The sequence below is a fragment of the Passer domesticus genome, chromosome 4, assembly GCF_036417665.1.
Source record: "Passer domesticus isolate bPasDom1 chromosome 4, bPasDom1.hap1, whole genome shotgun sequence".
Lineage (NCBI taxonomy): Eukaryota > Metazoa > Chordata > Aves > Passeriformes > Passeridae > Passer > Passer domesticus.
Genome location: NC_087477.1, coordinates 43,043,199 through 43,068,013, shown reverse-complemented (window position 1 = coordinate 43,068,013; position 24,815 = coordinate 43,043,199). Strand labels below are relative to the sequence as shown.

The 24,815-nt window shown below is 35.0% G+C and overlaps 1 protein-coding gene across 3 annotated transcripts in view; it reads right to left on the bottom strand.

Annotated features, from left to right (window-relative positions):
- The window catches only part of GLRB (glycine receptor beta), a 48,974-nt gene that overhangs the window by 16,011 nt on the left and 8,148 nt on the right, over positions 1 to 24,815 (bottom strand). For all 3 annotated transcript variants that reach the window (XM_064417486.1, XM_064417485.1, XM_064417487.1), the window contains exons 3-8: positions 19,864 to 19,970; positions 17,303 to 17,370; positions 10,684 to 10,913; positions 7,303 to 7,385; positions 4,502 to 4,642; positions 1,156 to 1,308 (exon numbers count right to left, since the gene is read on the bottom strand). In XM_064417486.1, coding sequence (XP_064273556.1) covers positions 1,156 to 1,308; positions 4,502 to 4,642; positions 7,303 to 7,385; positions 10,684 to 10,913; positions 17,303 to 17,370; positions 19,864 to 19,970 — 782 coding nt within the window. The remainder of the gene's footprint in view (positions 1 to 1,155; positions 1,309 to 4,501; positions 4,643 to 7,302; positions 7,386 to 10,683; positions 10,914 to 17,302; positions 17,371 to 19,863; positions 19,971 to 24,815) is intronic.

Genomic DNA, 24,815 nt, shown 5'->3' with positions numbered 1-24,815 from the left:
TTTTTTGTCTTCAAATGTTCTCCTAAAGTTTTCTTTATAATATAAGGCAACTTTGCAACTTTTCAAGGTAAAAGATTATATTTGTTACTTGCTATGAAGCTAATACATATTGGATACAGTATTTTACAGATACAGTTACTTAGGAAGCAGTCTCAATACAGATTGAGACTCCTTTCTAAGTAACTATTTCCAAAGGTTAAAAGAAAAAAAAAAAGAAAAGGAAAAAACATAAAAAAGGCTGCACAGGAGTCATATCCTGTGGGGGTGTAGCAGTTCCAGTGTGGGTAAGAGGTCTGTGATCAAGGCAGGCAGCCGGAGGGATACTGCAACTGCACCACTGGGGTATTGGGAAGAGGTGCACTAAACCTCCTGGGATATGGCAAAGATTTGGAAAGTATGGACTTGGAGAGAAGGGAGTGCTAGGGAAAATGGGAGCCTTGGGAAGCCAAACATGGGAAATGGAATCCAAACAGGAGAAGTATCAGGATGCAAGACCCTGGCTCTGCATGTCATTGCACTATTGGGGTCAGCAGGTTTGGCCATGCCAGAGCTGTAATCCAGCGTACAACGCAATTAGTCAAGATAATATTGTTACTATTAAGTCAGTGTCCTGCTATTTCATAATAAATTAAGGACCTGCCTACTGTGTTGAGCTGAGCAGCATGACTGCATGAGCTTGAAGTACTCTCATGAAGTGAGTCTCTAATGAAATAAAGCCAGTCAGGTAACAGGAATGCTAGCTCTTTTCCAAATATAGTTTCTGTTAATTTTCAGAAAGACTTCTCCAATAGGTAGCTATTAAGAGCCTTACTTATCATCCTGCTTTCTTACTCATTTTTCAAATGTTGAAATCCCTGTAAAATGCATATTGCCTGTGTTTGCAGCATCACCCATGCATAGACTGATCAGATTTGTCCAGGCTGAGAGGAGTGTAGACAGTGTGCTTGTCACCCAAATGCTGGAACTACAATCAAGTGAACTGCTAATGCCAAGATGGAGTTTACAGGACTTGGAATGAGCAGATTTCAGTGAAAATGATGAGTGGATAATGGAAGTGAAGTTGCTTTCAGGGTCCAGTGTCATGTAGCCAAAGCAACTGAGAATGGCTCAATGGTGTTACAGTGGATCACAACAGTACGTGAAAACGCAGGTTACCCAGCGGGACTCTTGCAGCACTTGCATCAGGATTGATCCAAAATGACAGCCAGGATAGAACAACAATTAGCAGTGTAGGAGCATAAACACCCATCATGTAAAATCCAACTTGTCTTCTTAAAGTGAAGATTACTTCTACACAAGTGTAATAACCTTTAAAGAAATAAATGCATTAATGTTTAATGGGCTTTGCAGGTCAACCTTTGATCCATATTTCCATGTCTTTTTCTGCTTAAGGGCAAAAGTTCAATGCTTTGATTTTCTTTATAAAGAGTTTAATTAAAAAAAAAATTCAAACCACAGATTTATTAAGCACCAAGTGTGGTTAGGCTGTGGTACTCTGTGCACTGTAAGGAACCCTTCAAATTTCAAAGCAGCAGGAGGCTGAAGTGACTCCCAGATTGATGCTGGCTTCAAGATGCAGTTCAGATAAAACCAATGGAGTCTGGCAGTCCTACTAGCTTAAGCTCATCTGAAGATACTACTTAGCATTAATTTGTGCAAAAGATGAATTAAGAAATATTAGTCTAGCAGGTTTAGAATTGAATGAGGTGTTCTGAATGTGACTCTAACATGAGATTTCCCTAGTACCAAAAGCTGGCAAAAATTACTTCTTAAATTGGTACAAACATTTTTAAAGAGACTCAAGAAAAGCTGCAAATATTGTAAACAAGGAACAATGTACCAAATCTTTTAAAATGAACATCTAAAACATATAAACTTCAGAAGATGTTTAAGATGAATTCAACACAAAACAAAGTTGCAGTTACTAGATGTTTTGCTGGAGATAACAAATGCATCAAGAAGTCTGATGACCAGAAAATAATTTCTGTCTCTATTTTCACTCAATTAGAAGAACTGGAATTTCTATGTTAATAATAACAAAACAGTGTTGGAAAAAACCTGAAAACTTCAAGAACAATTTTATCATAAGTAAAAGGCATTCCTATGTTATATTACTACAACTTCAAAATTCAAATCAGACTGTATATATCAATCCAGTTGGTGAGATACTTATTTAGAAGATAGAATGTGTCAAGAAGTTCTCCATTTTCCTTCCATATTGTATCAGTTAAGTGCTGTACAATGACACATAATTGTAAAAGTGCTGTTTGGGCATACAAACATCACAACAACAAAAGTATAAAACATTAAGGACAAACATCTTTGTGTAGAAGACACTACACTGTATTTTATAGTTCATTGTATCATCTTCAGTGATCAGTTGGCTGAAAAATTTTCCCTCTATAATTTGTGAATGGATTCCAGACACTTCTACGTTTTGTTTTCAAATGAGAGATGACCTTCAAAATTTTTATTTGTTTGTGTTATGTAAGAAATGCATTCTGTATGCCTTCATTTGAATAATACTTCATCAGACAGAGTATAGAATCTATTGCCCTCATCATTCAGCTCAAAAGGACCTATTTGATCTGCCATAAAATTGATGAATAACAGGAAATTTGCAAATATAAATATTCAATGTATTGCTACAAAAGCAGCCCAGATTTGCTGACCCTCTTTCAACTTAGGTAGGTATGATAAAACATCTGTTGACAGAAAGAGGCAGTAAAGATTAAGGGTTTTTGCAATTGTCAGGGAACTCCTACATAAACCATGATTTTGAAAGTCTGCTCCTTGATGCAAAACTTCTCTTGATTATCTGACAAAATTATTTAGCTCTGTGTGTCAAATCTGTTAAAAAATACCTTCAGCATATGCGTTTTCAAGTAAATAAAAAAATGGAGCATTGAAGACAGCCTTTAAAAATATTTCAGTGTATTAAATATTCAACTAACATTACTGAATGTTTTTGTTATGAGATTAAACGGATGTACTGAACAGAATGGACTTGCAGCAAAAAAATTCTGAAAACTTTTAAAAATTGTTCTCTCATGTTCTTTCTTCAATGTTCAAAGCACACACACACAGAATGCGAACATTTTACTGAACATTTTGCACCGTGTCATTTGTGGTCACAAGTTGCTGAAACTTTAGAGAACACTACTGATTTTCTTTGTGTATATTTCTTAAATATTTTTCTTTAGGGTTCCTAAAAACTTAGGGTTCCTATCTAAAGCTTTTTTAGACATTTAATTTCAGATTTAGGGCATACGTCAAAATAATCACAATAGAATATGTTTCAATTTTCTCATTTCTATGAATTTCATTGTGAAAATGAAAAATACTGATTTTTTTTCAGTAATTTTCTTTTTTAAATAGAAACAAAATATTTTTCTCACTGCTAAGTAAGGTTTTGCCATATCCTGAATGCCATCACTGCTAGCTGCTGAATACGCTTTCAAAAAATCAGAATTTTCCTGAAGAGAGTTAATTTCTTATTATTTACAAATTATAAATCACCTGAGAGGATGAATTATGTTCTTAGGATGAGATCTCACTCATTTTGTAGTTAAAAACCAAAGCCCACTTTTATTTTCATTATCTTTTCAAATTAAGTTCTTAACTCTGAGATCTGCTAATGTTCCTTGAGATCTCACCAGGCTTGGAATCTATCACAGGAACAACTGCAAGTAACAGAGCCTCCACTTCAGCTGAACAGGTAACAAGAAACTTGTAGAGAGTCCTCAGAAGCTGCAGCACCACAGATTTCCCAGTTGAGTTTTAATGGAAGATTTATGCCCATGATGTAAAAGCACTGCCTAAAATACAGCTGCTCTTGTAGAAAATCTTGTGGTTGTCACAGAATGATTAGTTTGGATATAACTGTAGGCAGGAATCAATCAAGGTGAAAAAGGTAAATCTTTAAAAGTCAGAGTACATAAACCATTGGAAAATTTTGTGCCAACACTAAAAAAATAATCATAGGAATAAACAAATAGAGGGCTGAGGATTGCAAGCAGCTTTCAAAAATGACTGAATTTCCAGAACATTTAGAGAAAGGAAGAAGCTGCAGGATGAAGCATTTGGAATTACAGTCTAGTATTATCAGTTATGGAACAGAAGTCTAACCAGAAAATCAAAATTTACCCACTTTGCAGCAACTGGCATGATTCTGTACAAACATTCCTTCAGAATAGCTTGACATTTACAAGCAAAAACAGGAATTAAGACCACAGAAATGAAATGGTGATAATAAGATAATATTTGTAAGCAAAGCCAAGACAAACATTTAATCTCTTCAACTTGGATATTTCTATATTTGAACTAGTTTGTAATGATCACATATTAAACTTACCATTATATGAACCACTCATTAGTTAAAGGTAATCCATTTTAACCCAGGAAATGTAAGATGTGGAGTGGAATATTAACCATTAACTATAAACAGTAATTGAAGGAAGCTTAGAGTTTTTTTTCCAAGGCAATAACTTATATTACCTACCTGTGCCTTTGTAATACTTGGTACAGTTACCATATTCAATATCCTCCTTTTTAATATCAAACTGAGGCAGAGCAATTTTTTCTAACTGTACAGGATCTCCAGACTGCCAGATAAACCGTAAATCATCAGTTGTGTAACCAACTACAAGACAAAACAATAATAATAATAATTGTTTAAAGATCCACCTCAATCACGGCAAACTCTGCAAGTAAACCTAGCATATATGCATTGTATAACTTTCAGTCTTTTTCTTTTTATTTCCTGTTCAAATAAATAAATAAATACAAAAATAATCCGCAGCTGCATTTTTATGTGGGCCGAAGTTGGGACTTAGTGGGTGAAACATTACATTATCAGCAATATTAGGATGACTAAGAGGTATTTGTTACAGGGTGTACTTTTCACACAAAGAAAGCAAAGCTGTATTTTCCACAGCTTTCAAGCCTCCATATTCATTCATACTCCATTTCAGCAAAATATGAAAAAGATGAATTTTAAACAGCATTTATGAATCTGAGTAACTTCAAAAGAATTTAACAACTCAATTACTGTGATAAATCTTGGTGTTTGTGTAAAACAACCACACTGCTTATTTTCTTGGACTAAAAGCCCTGATTCATGGCAGCATTGCCATTCAGGAAATACTTGCCCAGGAATTAGGGCAGATGTGCAATCCTACAGAAATCAGCTCAGTGCCTTCCTGACCCACTAAGTACAGACAGAACTCAGCAAACCTCTGAGTGCCCAAATCATAATGTATACACCACCACCAAGTGAGAGGCAGTGCAAGTTAGACTCATAATATTCAAGAATGAAGCAATATTGATTAAATATGCATAATCAGAATAATGATTTACAAGCCATTTTTTGCTACCTTCTGTTCATTAAAGATTAACTTAATTCAAACAGAGATAATGTGTGTTAGATGGAAACACAGATGAGGAAACATAAAAAAGATGGAGTTGGAATGCATCATTTTGCAATTCAAAGCCTGAGAAAAATGTTTAAAGAGCCACTGTTTCTGGAGGCATTAGATTAGTCTTTTTAATTTTTGAAAAACAGCTGTGATTAAGAAAGTGAAACTGTTCATAAATGATGTATTTATGATTCACAATAATTTAATAAAATCACAATGTTTCAAAGCTTCATAATATAATATGCTATAAAAATTGTTTTAATGTTTCATTCACAAAATCATTTTCACCCCATTCCAAAACACAGCATATCAAAAAACTGCCAAGATCCTTTATGATAACAATTACTGGAGAGTGAAAATTGTGTCTATAGAGAATATGTAGAACTGGGGATTATAACTGTGGATATGAGAACATCTTGGTAACAACTGATGGCCTTTTTTGATTTAGAAATTTAGCAAGTAAAAACAAAATAGTGATTTGAAAATAACCTAAGAATAAAACTGCCAGTGGCTAGAAGGGAAAGGACACATAGGAAGTCATGATAGGAAGGACAGATAGGAAGTCATAGGTACCTTTCTTACTTTTGATAACTGAATTAAAAGATAGAAGAAAGTTTAGTGCACAGTCTTTTCAAAGAAGCAAATTCCCTGCATTTTAGTATATCATCTTAGCATGATTCTTTTTAACGAGTAGTTTCTCCTTGCATGACTATACCTTTCAACACTTGTAAAGTAAGTGGACTGGCTGGATTGAGAAATCTTAAGTGAACTTCTATTAGTATTACTAATTCCAGTTTAGCCCCAAACTGATTTGGGTTTTTCGTAAGAGTTTACTTCAGCTAATGTACATACATAGTATTCATGAACAAAATTACTATGGGCATACTAAAATTCTACAGATAAATGCTGACAATCAAAACCTAAATTGTAAAACTCTATTATTACTATTTTCATAACTATTATTATTATTAGCCTTGTCCATAGTGTGATTCCCTGCCCAGCTTTGGCTAACCTTACTTTTTTTCCACTTGTGACTTCCTTTCCCTAGCCTCACCTTTCCCACCAGACCTGCTGGAGTAAATGTTGAATGAGTTTGTATGTTACAGCAGGAGCAGACTGGAACAAGTCACCTTCCTTCTCTATGCTTCATGCTCATCCTTATGCAAGAAAACAGAATTACCACAAAAGTGAGATCACCAACAATTAAACTGGTGGAAAAAGCTGTGGTTGAGTAGACACCTGCGTATTTGGGGCACGGAAAGGAAGATGGATTTCAGAAACATCTTGTCTGCAACTTCCAGCATGGCATGAAACCCTTCAGAGATGTGACCTGTCTGCCCTGTTGTAAGATTAAATCACCTGGAGACCAGGAATAGATGCCTGACTACATCCACAACACATCCGGAAACCACTTTCAAAAGGTTTGATACTAAATGATCTCACTGCTTTGGCATCAAATGCTTTTCCTTTGGTACTGTATCAAAGGAGTTCCAAACAATACCAATGTATCATCAGTGCAGGGGGATAAATTGGGCCCCAAAAACCTACAAAGCAGCACAGGTTGTGGAAGTTAAAACCACCTGGCAAAACCATTCTTTTTTTCCCAATAATATGTTTCCATTTATCTGAGTTTATTGTAAATGCTTTTATAAAAGGTGTCAGTTATCATTCTGGTTGATAGCAAAAGCTAAAACTAAGAGTGCACAGTGCCATAACATTAAGAAACCTCTCTGATAGGGAAAAGTACATTGGTAGGAACCAGTGAGTATCAATTTCATGATTCATTAAAAATGTTGAGATGAAGTAAACAGAATTAATAATTTTTGTTTGATTCTCATGCATGCCTGGAAGAGAACTGTTTTTATGGACAGAGTGATTTACATACAGCTTTCCAATTGCATCTTGCAGCGCTGTGTATCCATAGGAAACAAGGTCAAGTCCAAAGGGCATGACAGTGTAATAGACAATCTGAAAACACAGAAATGATATTTAGAAATGGCATGAGCTGTAAGGTAAGCAGTAGATGGCCATGAGAAAGAAAAATCACAGAAGATTTTCATCTTCTAAAAGAGCAGAAATGAATTTTAGAAGTTATAATTAGCAGTTTGCTATGGAGATCTCTCTAGTATAAAATAAGACAATACAATTTTATAGAGGGTTTTAAACATTAGAAGCTCACAAATTAGAGAACTACTAATAGAAGACAAAATACACATAGGTAATAGAATCACTAAACCAAATGTCCACACAGAACAGAGTCCTGTCTCCAGCACTGACCAATGACAGACTTCTAAAGAAGAATATGACACTACAGAAATCTGGAAATGTTATTTTGCCAGACATCCAGCAGCATCCAAAAGTTGCACCTCAAGGGCTTCCCAAACCAGAAGGGATTCTTGAATATTTAAGGGACATCAACAGATTTTTTTGTCTCCAATAAGTTGTTTTGTTTTTAGTTGCTTTCTGAAATCTAGGTGTCCTGGTTTCACCTGGGACAGTTAGTTTTTTTCCCTAGTAGCTGGCACAGTGCTGTGCTCTGGATTCAGTATGAGGGTAACATGGATAACACACTGATGTTTCTGGTTGTTGCTGAGTAGTGCTTACCCGAAATCAAGGACTTTTCAGTTTCCCATACTCTGCCAGTCAGCAGGCACACAAGGAGATGGGAGGCAGCAGGTAGTGAGCAACTTCTTATTACAATTAATATTAGCATAAATACTTTTATTTTGTTCTAATTTGCTGCAATTTTTAAGGAGTTCTTGACCCACAACTTCTATGTCCTTTATTTTCCTGCTTCTCTCCCCTGTCCCACTGAGGCCAGGAGGAAGTGAGTGAATGGTACTTAGGTTCCAGCTGGGGTTAAACCCTGACACCACATAAAGTTTAATATGCACAGCATTTTGCAGCAAAGAATGCCATAGCTAAGCTCCACACATTCTAATCATACATTTTTACCTATCCTCAGACTGTCTCATAGTTCTTTCACTGTAAATGAACGCAAAAAAATCAATGTTCATCCATTCTCCCTGTGCCATTTGTGATTTAGAGACCTCTACAGCACCACCTCAATTATTTTGCTTTTCCATTGTGAAAAGTTCATCCGTGATCAGCTGTTCCATACCTTTGACTGTCCTTGCCTCCCTCCCTAAAGCTACAAGACCAGAATTGCATTCAAGATATAAGTATAGCATACTTTTATGCACTGGCATAACTTTAATCCCTAATACTTCCAAGAATTCAATTCACTTTCTCAAATAGTACTGAGCTATTAGATGATATTTTCAGAGAACTATCCATTACTACTCAAAGCTAATTTTTTTGGCTGGTAATAACCAACTCTAGATCAATCAGGCTTTATGTGAAGTTAAAATAATTTTTTCCCTCATGCATAATTTCTAGTTGTTTACATTGAATTTCATCCATACTTTGTTACCTAGTCATTAAATTGATTTGTGGTTGTCACTGTTGTCTCTTATCTTTACTGTTCTGCATATTTTGGTATCATCAAATGCACTTGCAAATTCAGTTTTTCAGATGATTTATATTGAAAAGCATAGAACACAAAATAGATTTTTTTTTTGTGGGAGTCTACTGTTTACTTCCCCTGATGTGAGCAGATGTTTATTCCTGCAATCAGTTTCCTAATTCTTAACTATTTGTGCAAGAGCTTTCTCTCATACATATTTTGCCATGAAACTATATTGATAACTGGAGATTCTTTCATTTATATGTGATAATATCTCTGTAAACTACAAACACAAGACATAAAAATTACATCTTTTAAAAATATCACCAAACCACAGACCCTAAAAAAATTCATCTTACCTGCATACATATAATGTAAGAACATAGTGTGCTACTAAAACACAGTATTTTTAGAGAATGACAATAATTTCTAACTTTACTGAACCTGGCTTTTTTATTTGCAAGTTTTCAGAGAATAATTTTTCCATCAGAAACACTTCCATTAGTATTCACTCAACATTCAATAATCATTAACACTACCTATTGAGCTCATTTATAAACACCTGCAAAACAGAAAAAAATATTTAGAAAATATTTCAGTGTTTCATTTAACATTTGCTCTTTCAAATGAGAAACCTCTTTTGCAACTGGAAGTTATTTTCTACTTTGAAATATTAATTTCTACACACTTCAAACAACAGAAGCAGCTGAAATCAAAACCAAGATCTTCAGAGCAAGCCAAATGAAATGTTTTGACTGCCCAATGTAATTTCTCCTCTGATCACTGCCAGCAATAGTCTTGAAACTGATTTTTCTCATCCTCTTTTGAAATTGGAGAAAAAGAACCCCAACTCTTTAATATTGTTTCTCCTTTTTTCGATCCTTTTCTACTCCAGGAAGAAATAGCTCATGTAAACCTAGCTTCTTTTTCTTATCTTTAGATATCTTTATAATTTTTTATTATCTTTAGATAATAAAAAAAAATTATCTAAATATACTGCGATTTTACCTCTTAAAGGTAAAGTTGCAGTATATTTAGATAATAATTTTTGTCTATCAGGGCAATATGTTACAGAACATACCAGAAGAAAATTCACTTACTGCTAGAAAATTTAGCCTAATATCTGAAAACTATAAACTATAAACTCTCCATGTCTGTAATTCACTATAACCTTCTTTTTAATGAACTATTTTTCTGGTTTAAGTGGATGACTATTTTTGTGGCATTGTGTATACATTTGATAAATTAAGTCAAACTGCCAAAAAAGGATATGTCAATGGCAATTAAATTGAACAGAAATTTGGAGGCTTCTGAAAAAAATTATATACAGTAAGGTATAGAACTTAATCAGGAGTTTTTCACAGTACTTTTACAAAACATACATATTCACAAATTTTGTAATTTATGCCTTTCTCTATTTCTTCAGCAAGTAATCATTGTTTACTTCAGTTGCTGTAAAAATTCAAGTAGTGTTTTTCATATACTGTTTTACCGGAGGCTGTATTTCAGATATATTATCTACTCCACTATGCTTCTAGGAACCTAAAAAATTATCAAAAGGGTTTGAATTTAGTTAGTTCAATGTGTTAGCTTAACAGGTATATGCACTTCAAATTTCTCACACTTGCAGTGCTATCATCTGATTTCTTTATGCATAATTTATTGCAGCATTGTTTAGAAACTGTCTGATATAAATTTAAATGTTAGTAATAAATTGTATTACATTACTAAGGCTAATACAGAATATATATTTAATATAAAATCACTTTAAAAAACAGTGGAAACAAATAAACAAAATACCTCATGCTGACTAGGACATCTCCATCCCGAAATATAAAAAGGAGGATATTTTCTTGTGTGACATCATGGAAATTAGCATTTTTTTCATTTGCAAAGAATAAGTCTGGCTTCCAAAGACATTTAAACATAGTTGGGTCCACTGTCAGTGTATCTGAACCTCTCCAGTCATTGGGCAGTTTGAGTCTGGGGTCATTCCACTTCTGTCTTAGAAAGATGTTGACTCTATAATCCTGATTGGAAGAATAAACAAATATTAGATTAGCCAAAAGTCTAGCAAAAACACCACAGAGAAATAAAACAATTCCATCAGATTTGGAAGAGAAAAAAATTATGCCCTGATTTTTCTACCACAAAGACAGTAATCACTATTCAAATTACATTACGAAGTATTATGTTTAACAGACTTTACTACAAACAGATTACATCTCACTCATGGTTTTGAATACAGCAACTTTCCTTAAAAAAGGATCAAATTGCCACTCCAGAGTAATTTTTGCATCCCCTCAGTAAAAGCTCCTGTTACCCAGGCACAGAGAAAAGCATGCAGCAGGGCAGAGGCCACAGCTTGACTATAACTTGACACTAAATGGCTGCAGGCAGCAGGCATGATATCACTTCTTTCAGGATATCCTGTGAGTGCCAATTCCAGTTTACTCTTCATTTGGCTGTGGCACACTGATGGTAAAATATCACACTCTAAAAGCAGAAAACAGACCAGGTAGGTAATAGATTTTATACTACACACCCAGAATACAGCCTCAGACCTTCTATCAGTGATCTGGGACTATCTTGGTAACAGGAAAACTGATGTCAGCTTGCAACATAAGTACTGAGGTAGCAGGTATGAAAGGAGAAACAGAACCAGTCTCAAAGAGACAAAATCAGAGGAAATCTCCTTCTGAAGTCAGTAGGACTCTGGCTGAAGGAAGGACAGTAGTAGGGCTGTGCTCACCGAGAACCTAATTTTGCTTTTGGGAATCGGAGTAGCACGTGTCTCGGGGCAAAATGATACCCTGCACGTGTTCTGTGCTTAGTGAAAGCTGTGGGCATCCAAAGGAAGAATCTGACCTAGAATGTCAGCTAAGATTTTTCAGTCTTATATTTTAAGTCATTTTGGTTTTTACATTTATATTTAATCCAGTGCCTCTTTTTGATATATATGTAAACTAGGCAGATCATATACAGAGAAAGAATAAATTTATTGTTGAAAAAAAGTTAAACAAACCCAAACAAATGAATGAAAATTCTGTATGTAAGATTGTTTCTATCTCCAGTCTTCCTAGTTGCCTTCTGTAAAGTGCTTTGTTTTTTCATAATTGTCTACTATGTACAATGCCTCCTGAGAAAAGGGTTGTGTCTTTCAGAGCAGTGAAAACACTGCGACTGCTCTACAATTATAACAAAATGCTAGAAATGTGGTAGTGAAGGTTCTCGACATAGTTTTGGTTTGTCAATATCTGCATACAAACAAATTTTATAATGTTTTTTATTCTCCATGTCAATGAGTCTTACACATTTTTTGTTGATACAACTGGATTATCTTCTGCTATACTTACTACATTTGCACTCCAAAGCAGGTGCCATGTTGAGACAGTCATCCTAACTTCAACCAGAAGGAGTCCACTTGGCTAAGACCTTATGCAGAATAATTTATTCTGTTGATTTGCTCTGTATATTTAAATAGAGTGCCCACTTTCCCATGTCCAGTCCACCAGTCAAATTAGCCCAAGTATTGTTTTATTACACTATACTGTGTAATATTTTTCCTTACTGCATTGTAAGGAAAAGCAAAGCATCAAAACTAAGTACTTGTTACTTGTTGGTAGTTGATTTTGGAAAAAATATACATAGTCTGACTCTTATTTATACAAAGATCTATGTTGTCTTGCCAAAGAAAAGAAGCAAAAAATTAAAAGGTTAATATGAAGTGAATTTGTACTGGAAGGCTCTCATATAGAAGCTTCATAATTGGAGGGAATTCAGGCCATTATCTCAGAAAGCATCTTTTCAATTATATGCATATAATTGAAAATTTATTTTACTTGCTTCTTGCTGAAGTTCCCATTCCATATGCACTTCTTGTCTCAGTGAAAAAAAATACTCGAAATCATATGAGATAAATACTGCATACCATTCATGCTCACAAGCATTACACTATTGGTTACACTGAATTACATTTCCCCATAAACAAGTATATTACCCTAATTTTAAACAAAATAAGATGCCTTCTCAAAGCCATAGGCAAATGATAAGCACTTTAAAACACTTGCCTTCAGCTTACCCATTCAGTAGAAGGAGATGCTTACATCACTGAAAAGCAGAATGCACTGGCAAAATAAGAATTGGAAGTAACATCAGGTGGATGCTACTTTATTTCCTTCCTTTCTTTATTACAAATGAACTTAAATACCAAACTGTCAGATGTTTTGACATTTTAAGAACTTTAGTCTGTTCCCATTTAACTCAGAGAAAGAAGAATCCCATTAATCTAAAATGGGGAGGTTCAGGCCCAAAGTAGAGATATCGACAGGGATACTTGGAGAGGAAGGCCACCATGTACTTGAGACAATACAGAGAATGTAAAAAGAAGCAAAGAGATGTCACGATACAAAACTGTGGCTAGTCAGACAACAATGTGCAAAAGGGCAGCTTCTTAGAAGAGCATGCACCCTTACAGCATCTGGCAGCAGTAAAGACTATGATCTGGTATAAATTGATCTTGAAAGAAGTCTGTAACAAGTCCTCTCAAATTTGTACAATGAATTTTACGATTCAGTTAGTGTATTCAAATTAGGTTGAACAGGGGCTGAAGAAGCAGTCTGCATGGAGCACATGGTCTTCCTGGTGTACATTTTATATATGTTTCGAATTTCCAGAATGATTGGCATTTTATAGTAAAGGAGAGTCACATCGCAACTAAAAAGCCTGAAACTAGGGGAAGAGGATGGAAGAGACATTCATCAACATCAGAGCTAGGAGGACCTGTCAGGTAGAAGGAAAAACAGAAGTATTCTACAGGGCTTTGTTTTCCCATGTAACTCCAACAGAAGACAAGCAGTTTTCAGGGAGGTTGGGAGGCATTCTAGGAAATATTTCAGAAGTCTACTAAATAGTGGCATGTGGCCAGAAAACCACCTCAGGCCAGAAAGCAAGCAGAGCCTATACATATCTCTGCAAAACAGCGCACATATAAGATCATGAAAGACTAACTACATAAACTGCACTCATACAAAGAAAGGCAACATAATTGTGCTTCCTTTTAATGAAGTCGAAAGTAATTTTTAAGATTAAAATAAGGAAACGGAATGGTTTTTATAGTCATGAATACTAAAAAGACCTTTCTGTAAGATTTTAAAGTAAAGGAGAAGGAAGAACTGGTGTTCTGTTGCTTGAGTCAGTGAAGAAAGGTCACACTGCAAGCAAAAACCTTGAACATAGATTTTGTAGATAGAAAGTCAGATCATCACAGAAAAAATATTATAGTCCTATGGGTATTTATACCAGAAACTCTCTACCCCTAGGAATCCTTGACTGGTCATCCAGTTTAAAACTGTTTCTACATGTGACATAATCACCATATTATACCACAAATCTGCAGTCTCAAAATATGTGTGCAAACTCAGAAGCAGAGTTAACATGGGATCCTTGACAAGTGCTCTAACGATAGAGAAGGAACAAGTTACAGGATTCAGGATAAAGGGACCTTACTGGAATGTAGCAGCTCTGGCATTTGCTCTTCTCCTTTTTATCTGTACAAATTCTGATTCCCTCTGTAGTTCACTAGTTCTTTTGCTTAGTTTTTTCCAGGAGACTTAGTTAATAAGTGTACGGAAGCACTGCAATTCTCTTCAATATTGAACAACACAACATGAACATTATCCTTTCTAAAACACAGAGCAAACATCTGCCCTTCAGATTCTTCACAAAGGCTTGATTAGAGTGATACAGGATTCTGGGCATAAGATGTAAAATGGGTATTCTCTTGCTTTAAAACAAAGTAACTTCAATGATTTTCTATAAAGAAATTCCCTCCTTTCTTAAATCTAAGTGCACTATACCTCAGAAGGCGCTAATCTCAACTCTTTGTTGAGGATGAGCCAACTGCATAGCTAAGAATATAATTGTCACACATTTGTTTATTGGACTTTCTACCATAACCTGTCTTCCAGTCATCTGGTACCCATTGTTACTTTTCCCCACACTTCCGTCACAAAAAAGAAGGAATTATTGCTTTAGCATGGCTTTACCCTCACATAGATTTTGCAAAAATTTATGAGTTCAATTATTTCAGCCAGCAGTGGCTAGAGAGAAAAGCATCATCACAATAATTCATTGACTGAAAAGCTTAGAAATATATTTATTTCAAAATTGTGATAATACTCCAACCAGTTTAGTAGCTTCTGGTAATTTTAGAGACAGTCTATAAATCAATACTCCTCATGATTCTCACCCGTGCCAGAGACAGTAGAGATGTAGCCAGCCACTCCCTTCTCCAACACCAAGGAACCTTTTCAGCAGTTCTGGTGCTTCTGCAAATGTCTCCTTTCTGAACACAAGAGACCCCTCTGATCCTTCACAGACTTGGTGCCTCACCTCCAGGAAATATTTTTCCTGTGATTCCAGAAGCACAAGTCTTTTCCTATTCTAAGCGATCCATTTCTACTGTCTGGTGTATTTCCCAGTCCATTTGAAGACCAGTACAAACCCATCCCCAAGAGAGAAGTGATTCCTGAATATCCAGTGCCCACTGCAGCAGGAAGAGTTTTCTAAATAATACATGGAACAACAGATTGACTGTTAATTTTGTCAGTGTTTCCTGTATTACATTAATCAAGAAGTAATCAAGAAGTAATCCAAATTTGACATAAATATGCTTAGCTATCATGGTGATCAGCTAGACAAAGAAATCTAAATGAAAGCATAAAATAAAGTAAAGAAGGTGTCTGATAGTCTGAATTACAGAGGAGAGCATGACTTATCATACAGCACATCTTAGTAAATTTGTGAGTGACCATATCAGGAAGGCACAGACAGGTATACATACATGGCTGTGGAAAGCATACTTCTTTTTTTTTGGAGGGGCTGGGGTGAAGCAAATCTCTCACATTCATCTTTTGTTACTATATGAATCTGGGTGAATTGTAAAAAAGCCTCTGTAAAAGCCACTTTTCAAAGCATGCAACTGATTAAAAAAACTTGAAAGGGCCATCTGGCCCAATATACTTCATATCTTAAGACACTTATCTCGGTCCTACTTTCTTGCTCTTCCTCCCTGCTCCTCTTTAAATTTGAGTCCTCTTTTTGTTTTCACAAATAAATCTTGTGGCCTTTTGGGCAAACTTACATTTTTTTGCTTTAATGTCACTTCCCACTAATGACATTCGTTGACTTACTATTATTTGCAATCAAACATAAATCTCTACTAGCTAAAGAAACAGAAATTTCTGGCCAAGCTGCTTAAAACTGTTCCAGCCACCATTTATGTTCAATTTGGAGCGGCTCTGCAGTCCTATTGAAATTTCATTAGGGTGACCTGTAAGCTGGTTATGAATTTGAAGTGGGCACTTACTTCCAACAACAACAAAAATGTGTTTTATTGCTTATTTGGTGGTATTGTGGTTTACTTCTTCTCTGCCATTATGTGTCAGAATGCTGCCTTAGTCACAGCATTAAAAAAAGCAACTTGATTTTGGGAACTGCCTCAATGCTTCAGATGCAGCAGGTCACTAAAGCAATCAGGGAATGCCTCAGAACTCCCACTCAGTGCATGCCTTGGCCGAGGCTTCCATGTACTGGCACGACACGGTGCACTCCCCTCTTTTTTACACAAAAGGAAAACCTGATAAGGTCAGAACATCTTCAATAACTAAATGCATTTTTTGGCAATATTTTTGATAGTATTTTTTGGAAACACCATGACAAAAAAAGACCTGCAAGTCCCAAAATGCCAGAAAGTTCTTTGCTGAAGCAACTCATATTTTGAAACTGATTTTATTTCCCAAAGAAACAAAAGAAGTCAAAATTGCAATGAGGATTATTTCATCCTGTTATTGACATATTGAAATTTTCTAGCTGAACTGGAAACACATTTTTATAAACTTCACTCCCCAGTTTATCTTTCCCATGCAGTAAATAAACAGCAGTAAGGCTATGGTCATTGATAGTCTATTCCTTTACTACTCTTCCTTGTATTCCATCACAATTTATTTACATCTTCAGATCCACATAAAATAAAGAATCTATAAATTTCATCCTTATGCATCTGTTCTTTTTCTCTCATATACAGTCTTAGTGGTTAGGGTTTTTTTGAATAACACACCAAGCAAACTATGTAACAACTCTCATGAAGATCTTCAACTCATACTGTCCAATGGGTTCTTCCAATGAACTTAATAACCTATGGAAATTAGTCTAGCTCTTGCATCTTAGAAACCATGGATTTCCTTTCATGTAAATCAGATTCTAAAGCTACAACAATCTGTGGACACCTATAGAGTGAAATACATTAATAGGTTTGGATCTCAAATATTTCTATTTTATAGTTCATAATCCTCAGCCTGAAGTTTGATTTAGTAAGAAAATCTCCATGTGCACTACATGAATTTAATTTCACTCTTACCATAGTTGTCTCTTGAATTGACCCAAAGCTGTTAATGAAGATGTTAACTGCAACGTCGACTGGAATTCCTTTAAAAAAAAACAATTCTAGTGAGCTACACAATCCAGTAAAGGTACATTATCCTTCATTTAAAGCTCCAGTATCATAATGTCACAATGTAACTTTAAGTTAGTGTATATATAGTTATCAAAGTCAATAGAAATCACGAAACCACTTTTTAACCTAGTGATAAAAAAGGGAAAAATAAAAATCCTCAGTCCAGAGAGCTAATCTTACAGAATTCCACAGACCATATATCTAAATTAATAGTATTGAATTTCATGATTTTCTGTTATCTCAGAATACATAAGCCAGTATTACATTTGCACATAGTGTAATGGATAGAAGCAATTCATATTTCTAGCAGCAGCCACTTTTAACTGTCAAGGTCATAATGACACACTATCATCCCAAATTACCTGTTTATGATTTATGATGAGATATTTCCTTATGCTTTAAGAAGACACCTTCTTGTGCAAGTAAAGTACATAAGCCTTTACCTGCCAGGCAGGTAAAAATTATTGCATGCATTTTTCACAGCTATCTAGCCTATGTATGAAAGAGTTGGAAAGCTGCTCAATTTTACAGTGGTTACCAATTAACCAGGAAAAATTTCTAGAAGTCAGAGCTGTGAAGATATTAGGACGGCCTGGATTTTTTTCTCTTTTCCACAGCCAGGATTCCTGTAGTTGAAGAGGGATGGTATGACAGCTGCTACATCTGCCCTCTGTCACCCTGCGGGAACTGATTGGCAGTAATTTAATCTGGTGTTAACAGAGAGTTATCACAGAGCGAGGAGAAGTGACCTGATAGTTGAGAGAACTAATTATGGACTTTTATTTAGTACCTCTGTGGTGTCAGTGTCAGGATGTCCACTAGATGCAGGTATATCATTTACACTGTTACAAATACTCTTCCTAATTTCAGCAACAAAAGAGCTATAAGAATATATGAATACTGTTTTGACAGACTAAGCAAATACAGTACAAAGTTATATATGTTTCTTCCAATAGCATGTTTGTCTGCATAAAATATTTTTATGCAGCTTTAATACAAAAATTCAAACTCATTCTCTTGGTCACCAGAAATTTATGAAGATAAAATTTCACTTTTTCAGTTAAACCAATTTGTTTGGTTTGGTTTTTAAATCAGACTACTTAAGTATGATGCTTTTGCTTATACAATGAGCACAGTACTTCTTTTAATGCCTGACACATGTGACAGAGCACCCATCACATCACTAGTAGCCCAGAGTGTACTCTCTCTTCCAGATTTGAATAGGATGTGCCATCCAAGAAAATCGCTCATGTGTGAGGAACATTTTAACATGGGCAAACCACTTGTCAGAAAATGTTCTTTTTCTTCCACCTTCCCCTGAGTTAATATTACATGTCCTCCCTTTCCCTTCTGTCTTGATTCTTACCAGACTGCCAGAAGGGTTATCAAAAATATAAAGAAATCTGCACCATGCTTTGTGATTACAAGCTGATTATGCTGAAGAACAGGTAGAGAAGAGGCTGGACATTTATTCTTTGTGACAAGACAGTGCTGAAAACATATAAATATGGTTCTACAGAGAATAAGAAAGAAGCAGCAGACTTACTGAGAACTAAACTTAATAGGTTTATAAAACTGTTAAACAGAACTGAAAATAGCCTCTTCAAAAGCACAATAAACATTTAAGATTTCCAAATTTTTCATACTAGTGATATTCATGTTAAAATACCTCTTAATGCTCATATAATTATATGAGGAGTTTTAAAATGAAAGAGCTGTTTTATGTAAACTGCTTTATCTATATGTAATAAAATTGTCTACATCTTTTTAGTAGTACATTATTTACAGAAGGTAAATAATCTAATTCCTGAAAAATCTAATTTACAGCCCAACTTGTGTGAATTCTTAGAGGTTTAGCAGAGAATATGTATTTCAACTTTTTCTTCTCGTGTAAGGATTCACACACTCTACACAGAAGCATCCTGCAACATCTGACTGCCAGGGAAATGTTTTAATGGCAGAAAATGTGTTTCAATGCATTACCTATATGAATTCCTGAAGTGTGTAAGCTTTATAACTAAAATATCTTTAAAGAATTTAATAATTGTATAGTTTGCTAACAGTAATACTGCTGACCCCAACATTTTATACTCATCTTAAAGGATGTCTATATAGAAATCTGGTGGTTTAAAATGCTGTAAAGCACAGTCTAACTAAAATGTAGGGATAAAAATATATTTTTGAAACTTATTCTATAAATTCTATTTCTACACTTAAAAAGTCTCTTATAAAATAAGACCAATAGTAATAAAGCATCACATAGTATTATAATGAAATCCTAACCTGTTATTTTTCAGCTCAAAAGGATAAATATCTTCTGCAGTTTCACACTGTCTAGGAAGGCTTCCATTAAAAACAACAACAGAAATTTAGCTTGTGAGTATTATATCTACATATTTTCTCTCTGTGTGAAAAGAATAAAAGTTAAAATCCAAAGATAAAAAAGGCTGAAATATCTGACAAACCTTTGAAATTAGGCCTTATCCTGGGATCATAGCTGAGCAATAGTCTGTTCAAGATATTGCTGGTAGAATTAGCAGGTACTCTTGCAAGGTCTTCAGCTGATTGCTGCCTGTGAAGAAAAGTTCATTAGTTTCTACTAAGACAGAAATAATTCCATGCTTAAATTGAAGTGATTTTAAAGTAATGCCATAAATGTCATTTCACAAGCAAAAAATGTCCGTTATTTACAGGTGCCATACTGTATAGTCTTCCTTTCCTTGAGAAGTTTCAGTAGTTTTCAAGAAACTACTTGTGTAATAAACACAAATGCTCTGACATACTGTTAACTGCAAACTTGGAAGCAAATAAACTGCGATTTGTTCCCTGCAAATTGTCCGTAATTGTTCCTTTCCCTCCAAACAAAAATATGCAGAGGGACATGCTTTCTTTCATCAGTAGAAAGCAGCCACCTGAGCTATTTTTAGTGACTGTCAGCTTAGGAACCTTAGTAAATTGACAGCCACTTTGTAAGTGCCAAACCATGCAGAGGCTTTTGGCAGTCTCCTGCTCTCGCATGCCAGTGCCAGCTATTCCACCCAGAGCTGGAGGATTGCATAATCTCTTTGTCAAGTGCTAATAAAAGCTTTACTACAGAAAACAAGGCCTTGGACTCTCTGGTTTTGCAGGGGGAATTTAAACATCTTCATTACATTGCCATTATTGTGCTGGGTGTTAAATGAAAACATTGCTGCAATCATAAAGAACCTGTGACAGGTAAAAGAGTACATGAAACTGAGTGTAATAAAAAGAAATACGGGTGGTCAGTGCCCTCCCCAGGTATTTTAAACACCAAGCAGGCTCATAATGGTATGCAAATGAATTTCTATGTTTCCAGAACCTGTTCAGTGACTGTTTCAGTTTTGAATTCTGTCTCATAATCATTTTTCCATCCCTTTTATAATTACTTTGCTGTCTTTCTGTCATTATGATTCAGTAACCAGGATGCCATGTAAAGATAAGAGAAACACCCTACACAGGTATAATTCATATGCATCAACATTATCACCTCTTGCAAACTAATGTACAAATGTATTTTGAAAAATAATCAAGTTTATTTCCTTAATATTTTCCATAATCAGCATAAGCTGCTGTTGCCTTCTTCACCCTGTAATTTCTTTTTTTTCATTATTGTCTCCTATACCAATGTCAGTTTGACATGTTATTCTGTATAACAGCTAAGTTTTTTTTTCCTTCTCATCCTTTAGTTTCCTTCATGTTCTCTGGAATTTATGCCTTATTAAATATTCTTTGAAGAAAACAATAACTCTACAGAAGCCTTTTTACCAGTTAAAAAAAAAACCAAAACCAACAACAAAAACCCCACATGAATGTATTAGACCTCCTGATTTTAGAATGCCTAATTATGGTAGCTCCTGTTCAGCATTTTCCTTATTTATTACTGGGAAATTAATTAATTAATAAATGCCAGCATAGCATGACACCAGTATTTAATTGAATACTGGAGATAAGACCAGAGCCTAGCCCTTGAAGAGCTCTTATTAATAAACTCACCTTTAAAAACAACTGGTTTAACTCAAACCATAAGGGCAAATGGAATCAGATCTACTGACTTGGTAGACTCACTATGCCTTCCCAAAGAAATCTAATCTTCTCAGTTAATATTTGAAACTAAAACATATGTAAATAAAACTATGAAGGAATTCCCTATTTCCTATTAAAAACATGTCAACCATTTATGAAAACATAAATGTATTTTATTCTATCATAGTCTCCTTGATACCCATTGAGCATTTTATTGTTCAGGGAAAAAAAAAATCAGATTTCTGTTTTCTTTGTTGTATTCAGGATATTTCTGAAACCTAAAGCTGCATATCTGCTTAGCTATTTTCTTGTATTTGCTTGATGTTATAAATGAGGAAAAAATTATGGCAATAAAATGGCACTAAATCTTCCTTGAAATTTTGACTACCAAACAGTAATTAGCAGGATAAGTATGCATTCCAAAAACTGCACAGCAATGTACCTACCAAGAAAAATGCATCCAGGAGGATATCTTAAACTATAACATACAGGAAGAGAAAAGAATTGTGGAGCAGCATTAAGCGGCTGTAGTATACAATTCCCCACCCATCTCTTGCAGTAAACACATCACAGCCTCTGTGATCTGTAACAACCACATAGGTGAACTAATTGTTCCAGCAGAACTTCTCCAGAGATAATTAGTCTTCTAATAAAACAAGGAAGCATTTACTTTTAGCAACATATGTTAACTTCCTGTTATGTATACAGATCTGTATGTTCTGTATTCAATAAGCCTCTGCTAATTTAATATTACAGCAATTAAAAAAGGAATATGTGTTCTAACTCCTTTCCTAATAATTGACAAATTCTCTTTCAAACAATCCTCCCAGGGCTGAGCTTGTAAGCTTTTAAATTTTACTTAGAATTGGATCATTATGCATAAGAATTAGTTTATTTCCTCATTTGGTAAGGCAGCTGGACTAGATGATCATTGTAGGTCCCTTCCAGCTGAAATATTCTATTCTATTCTATTCTATTCTATTCTATTCTATTCTATTCTATTCTATTCTATTCTATTTCTGTAATTTTGAGATGTGCTCAGTTTTCAGTGATGACGTTTACCACTGAAGAGATTGCTACGGAAGTATCACAAACCAGCTTTGCATGATTTTTTTCTGCTACCACTAGTTGGACAAAAGGAAAACAAAATATTATTTTCCATTTTCTAGACGGAGCAATTCAGAAAAGAATGTTCTTCTAGCTATTAGAAAGGCAGGGAAACACTCTGCATGCTGCATTTTATCAGATACAGAAAGGTTCATGCCAGTGCTTCCTTGCAAGTTACACATATTGGCATCTGAAACAGCTACATCAGATGTCTACAATAACTACATTTATAAAATAATCTCCTTAATACTGACAATAAGATTTCTTTCTAAATTATGTATGTCCAGTATAATGAAATATGAAAACAAATCCAAGTAACAACTAATGAACAAACTTAATTTTTTTTTTTATTTTGTCATGGGTTATACAAAGAAGTTCATTAGTGAAAACAGTAATCTGAACTACGCAGGATAACATGGGCACATAAATACAGATGCTCATAAGAAGCAATGAGGAAAAGTGAAAAAAAGTTTGAGAAATTAAATGAGTGAGCAACAAACAGCAAAAGAAAGCCAAACACAGATGACATTTTTATTTGTCTTTTCGAGTAAGAGGAATAAAGCGGTAGCTTTGTGAGATCTGAGCTGCACTGCAGAAGTATATTAATAAAAATATCTATTCAGGTTGTTTGCTCAAAAGCCATCCAAAAATTGGGCAAAGGAGACTTATTGCATTGGGAAGACAGTGATGGGAAGAAAAATGACAGCATAGCTTGCTGCTAAAGAACACCACAATCACATCTTCCACAAATCATGGGGCTGTGTTTTGAACTTATACAAGTGTAGAAGTGCATTTTTCCTTGCTTATCTAAGAACCAAGTGAAATACAATGACTTTGGCTGGTTTGAGTTAGGAGGACAAGCACTGAGATTCAGTAATTGCTACTTTTAAAGGTCACTTTGAATGAACTGGTTGAAATAGCCACTGGAAAAAAAGAAAAGCTCTGCTGAGTATCAGTCATATTTTCACTGTGGTTCTTTTACAGCATGCTGTCATTATCTACCATCATTGAACAGCACACAAGGAAACTTCACCACAATGACTGGAATTCCTTGCTGACCAAAATGCCTAAACTTCACCTGCAAATCAGTACATCAGATGTGTTCCTTGGGGTGAGTTAAGAAGTTAACAACATTTTTGGAGTGACAAATGAGCAAAAAGACCTAATGAGAGAGTTAATGGGATGTGGTAGCTGCTTGGATAAAGAAACTGGGACTATTAACATGAGACATTTACCTAGAGCCATAACCACCCCTACTTAATTGGCCATTATGGAATGAATTAATGAGAGGCATATTTGTATATTACATAAGACAAAAAGGATTTGAGCTGAGATTTGCCTTTCTAGAAGAATTTTACTTCAGTGTGCTGAAGGCTGAGTCTCACATAACAACACACTGACTGAGAAGTTATTTACCATTTTTTCCAATTCAGCCTACAATTTTCCCATTTGTAAAAAGCTGGTAACTTTGATTTCCACCAGTTGCAGCATGCATTTTAATTCTAATGCATTTATTTCAACCTCTGTTGAATGCATGTGAAGCTGATGGAAAGCATTAAGAAGCAGGAATGTAGCACTCTTCACAGTAATTCATGAGTTCTAAGCAAGATACAGTGAATACCAAAGGATAAGGCAACAGAAGCCTCATAGTTGCTATGGAGAAAATTTAAAAGCAAGTAATTGTAAAGCTAGAACTTTCCCTACCGAAAATTTTACCTAAGTAATTAAAAAAGCCCACACAACCAACATACAAAATACCCAAACCCAAAGATATTTTTCTGTCTCTTAATAAATGAAATGGAAAACAAGCAGCATTCCTCTATACACAGAAGTATCTGCACTTCTACAAGCAGTGTCCTCACAATCCAGAGAGAAAACAAAGTACAGTTAGTTTTTTGCTATAACATCCCTGTGTGAAATGGCTGGTCTTTCGGAGGTTACATCTAGTATCACTGACGGATCAAATTGCTTTACATACTGTATTTCACAGGACATGCAGTAAGGTGTTCATCTCCTCTTCCACTGCAGCTCTACACATTTTATCACTGCCTTTGAAGATCATGATTAATGTTTCAAGTTGACGACAACAGGTAATTCTTTTCATAATTTACTAACCAAGAATTTTAGATAAGCAGATATGCATGACAAAAGGAAGCATGTATTATACTTGGTTTGAAATTTATACAGCTTTACATTTGTGTTAGGCAAATGTGTCCGAAGACATTATATCTCTACAGGTCATCATGACATTTATTCTCTCAGAGCT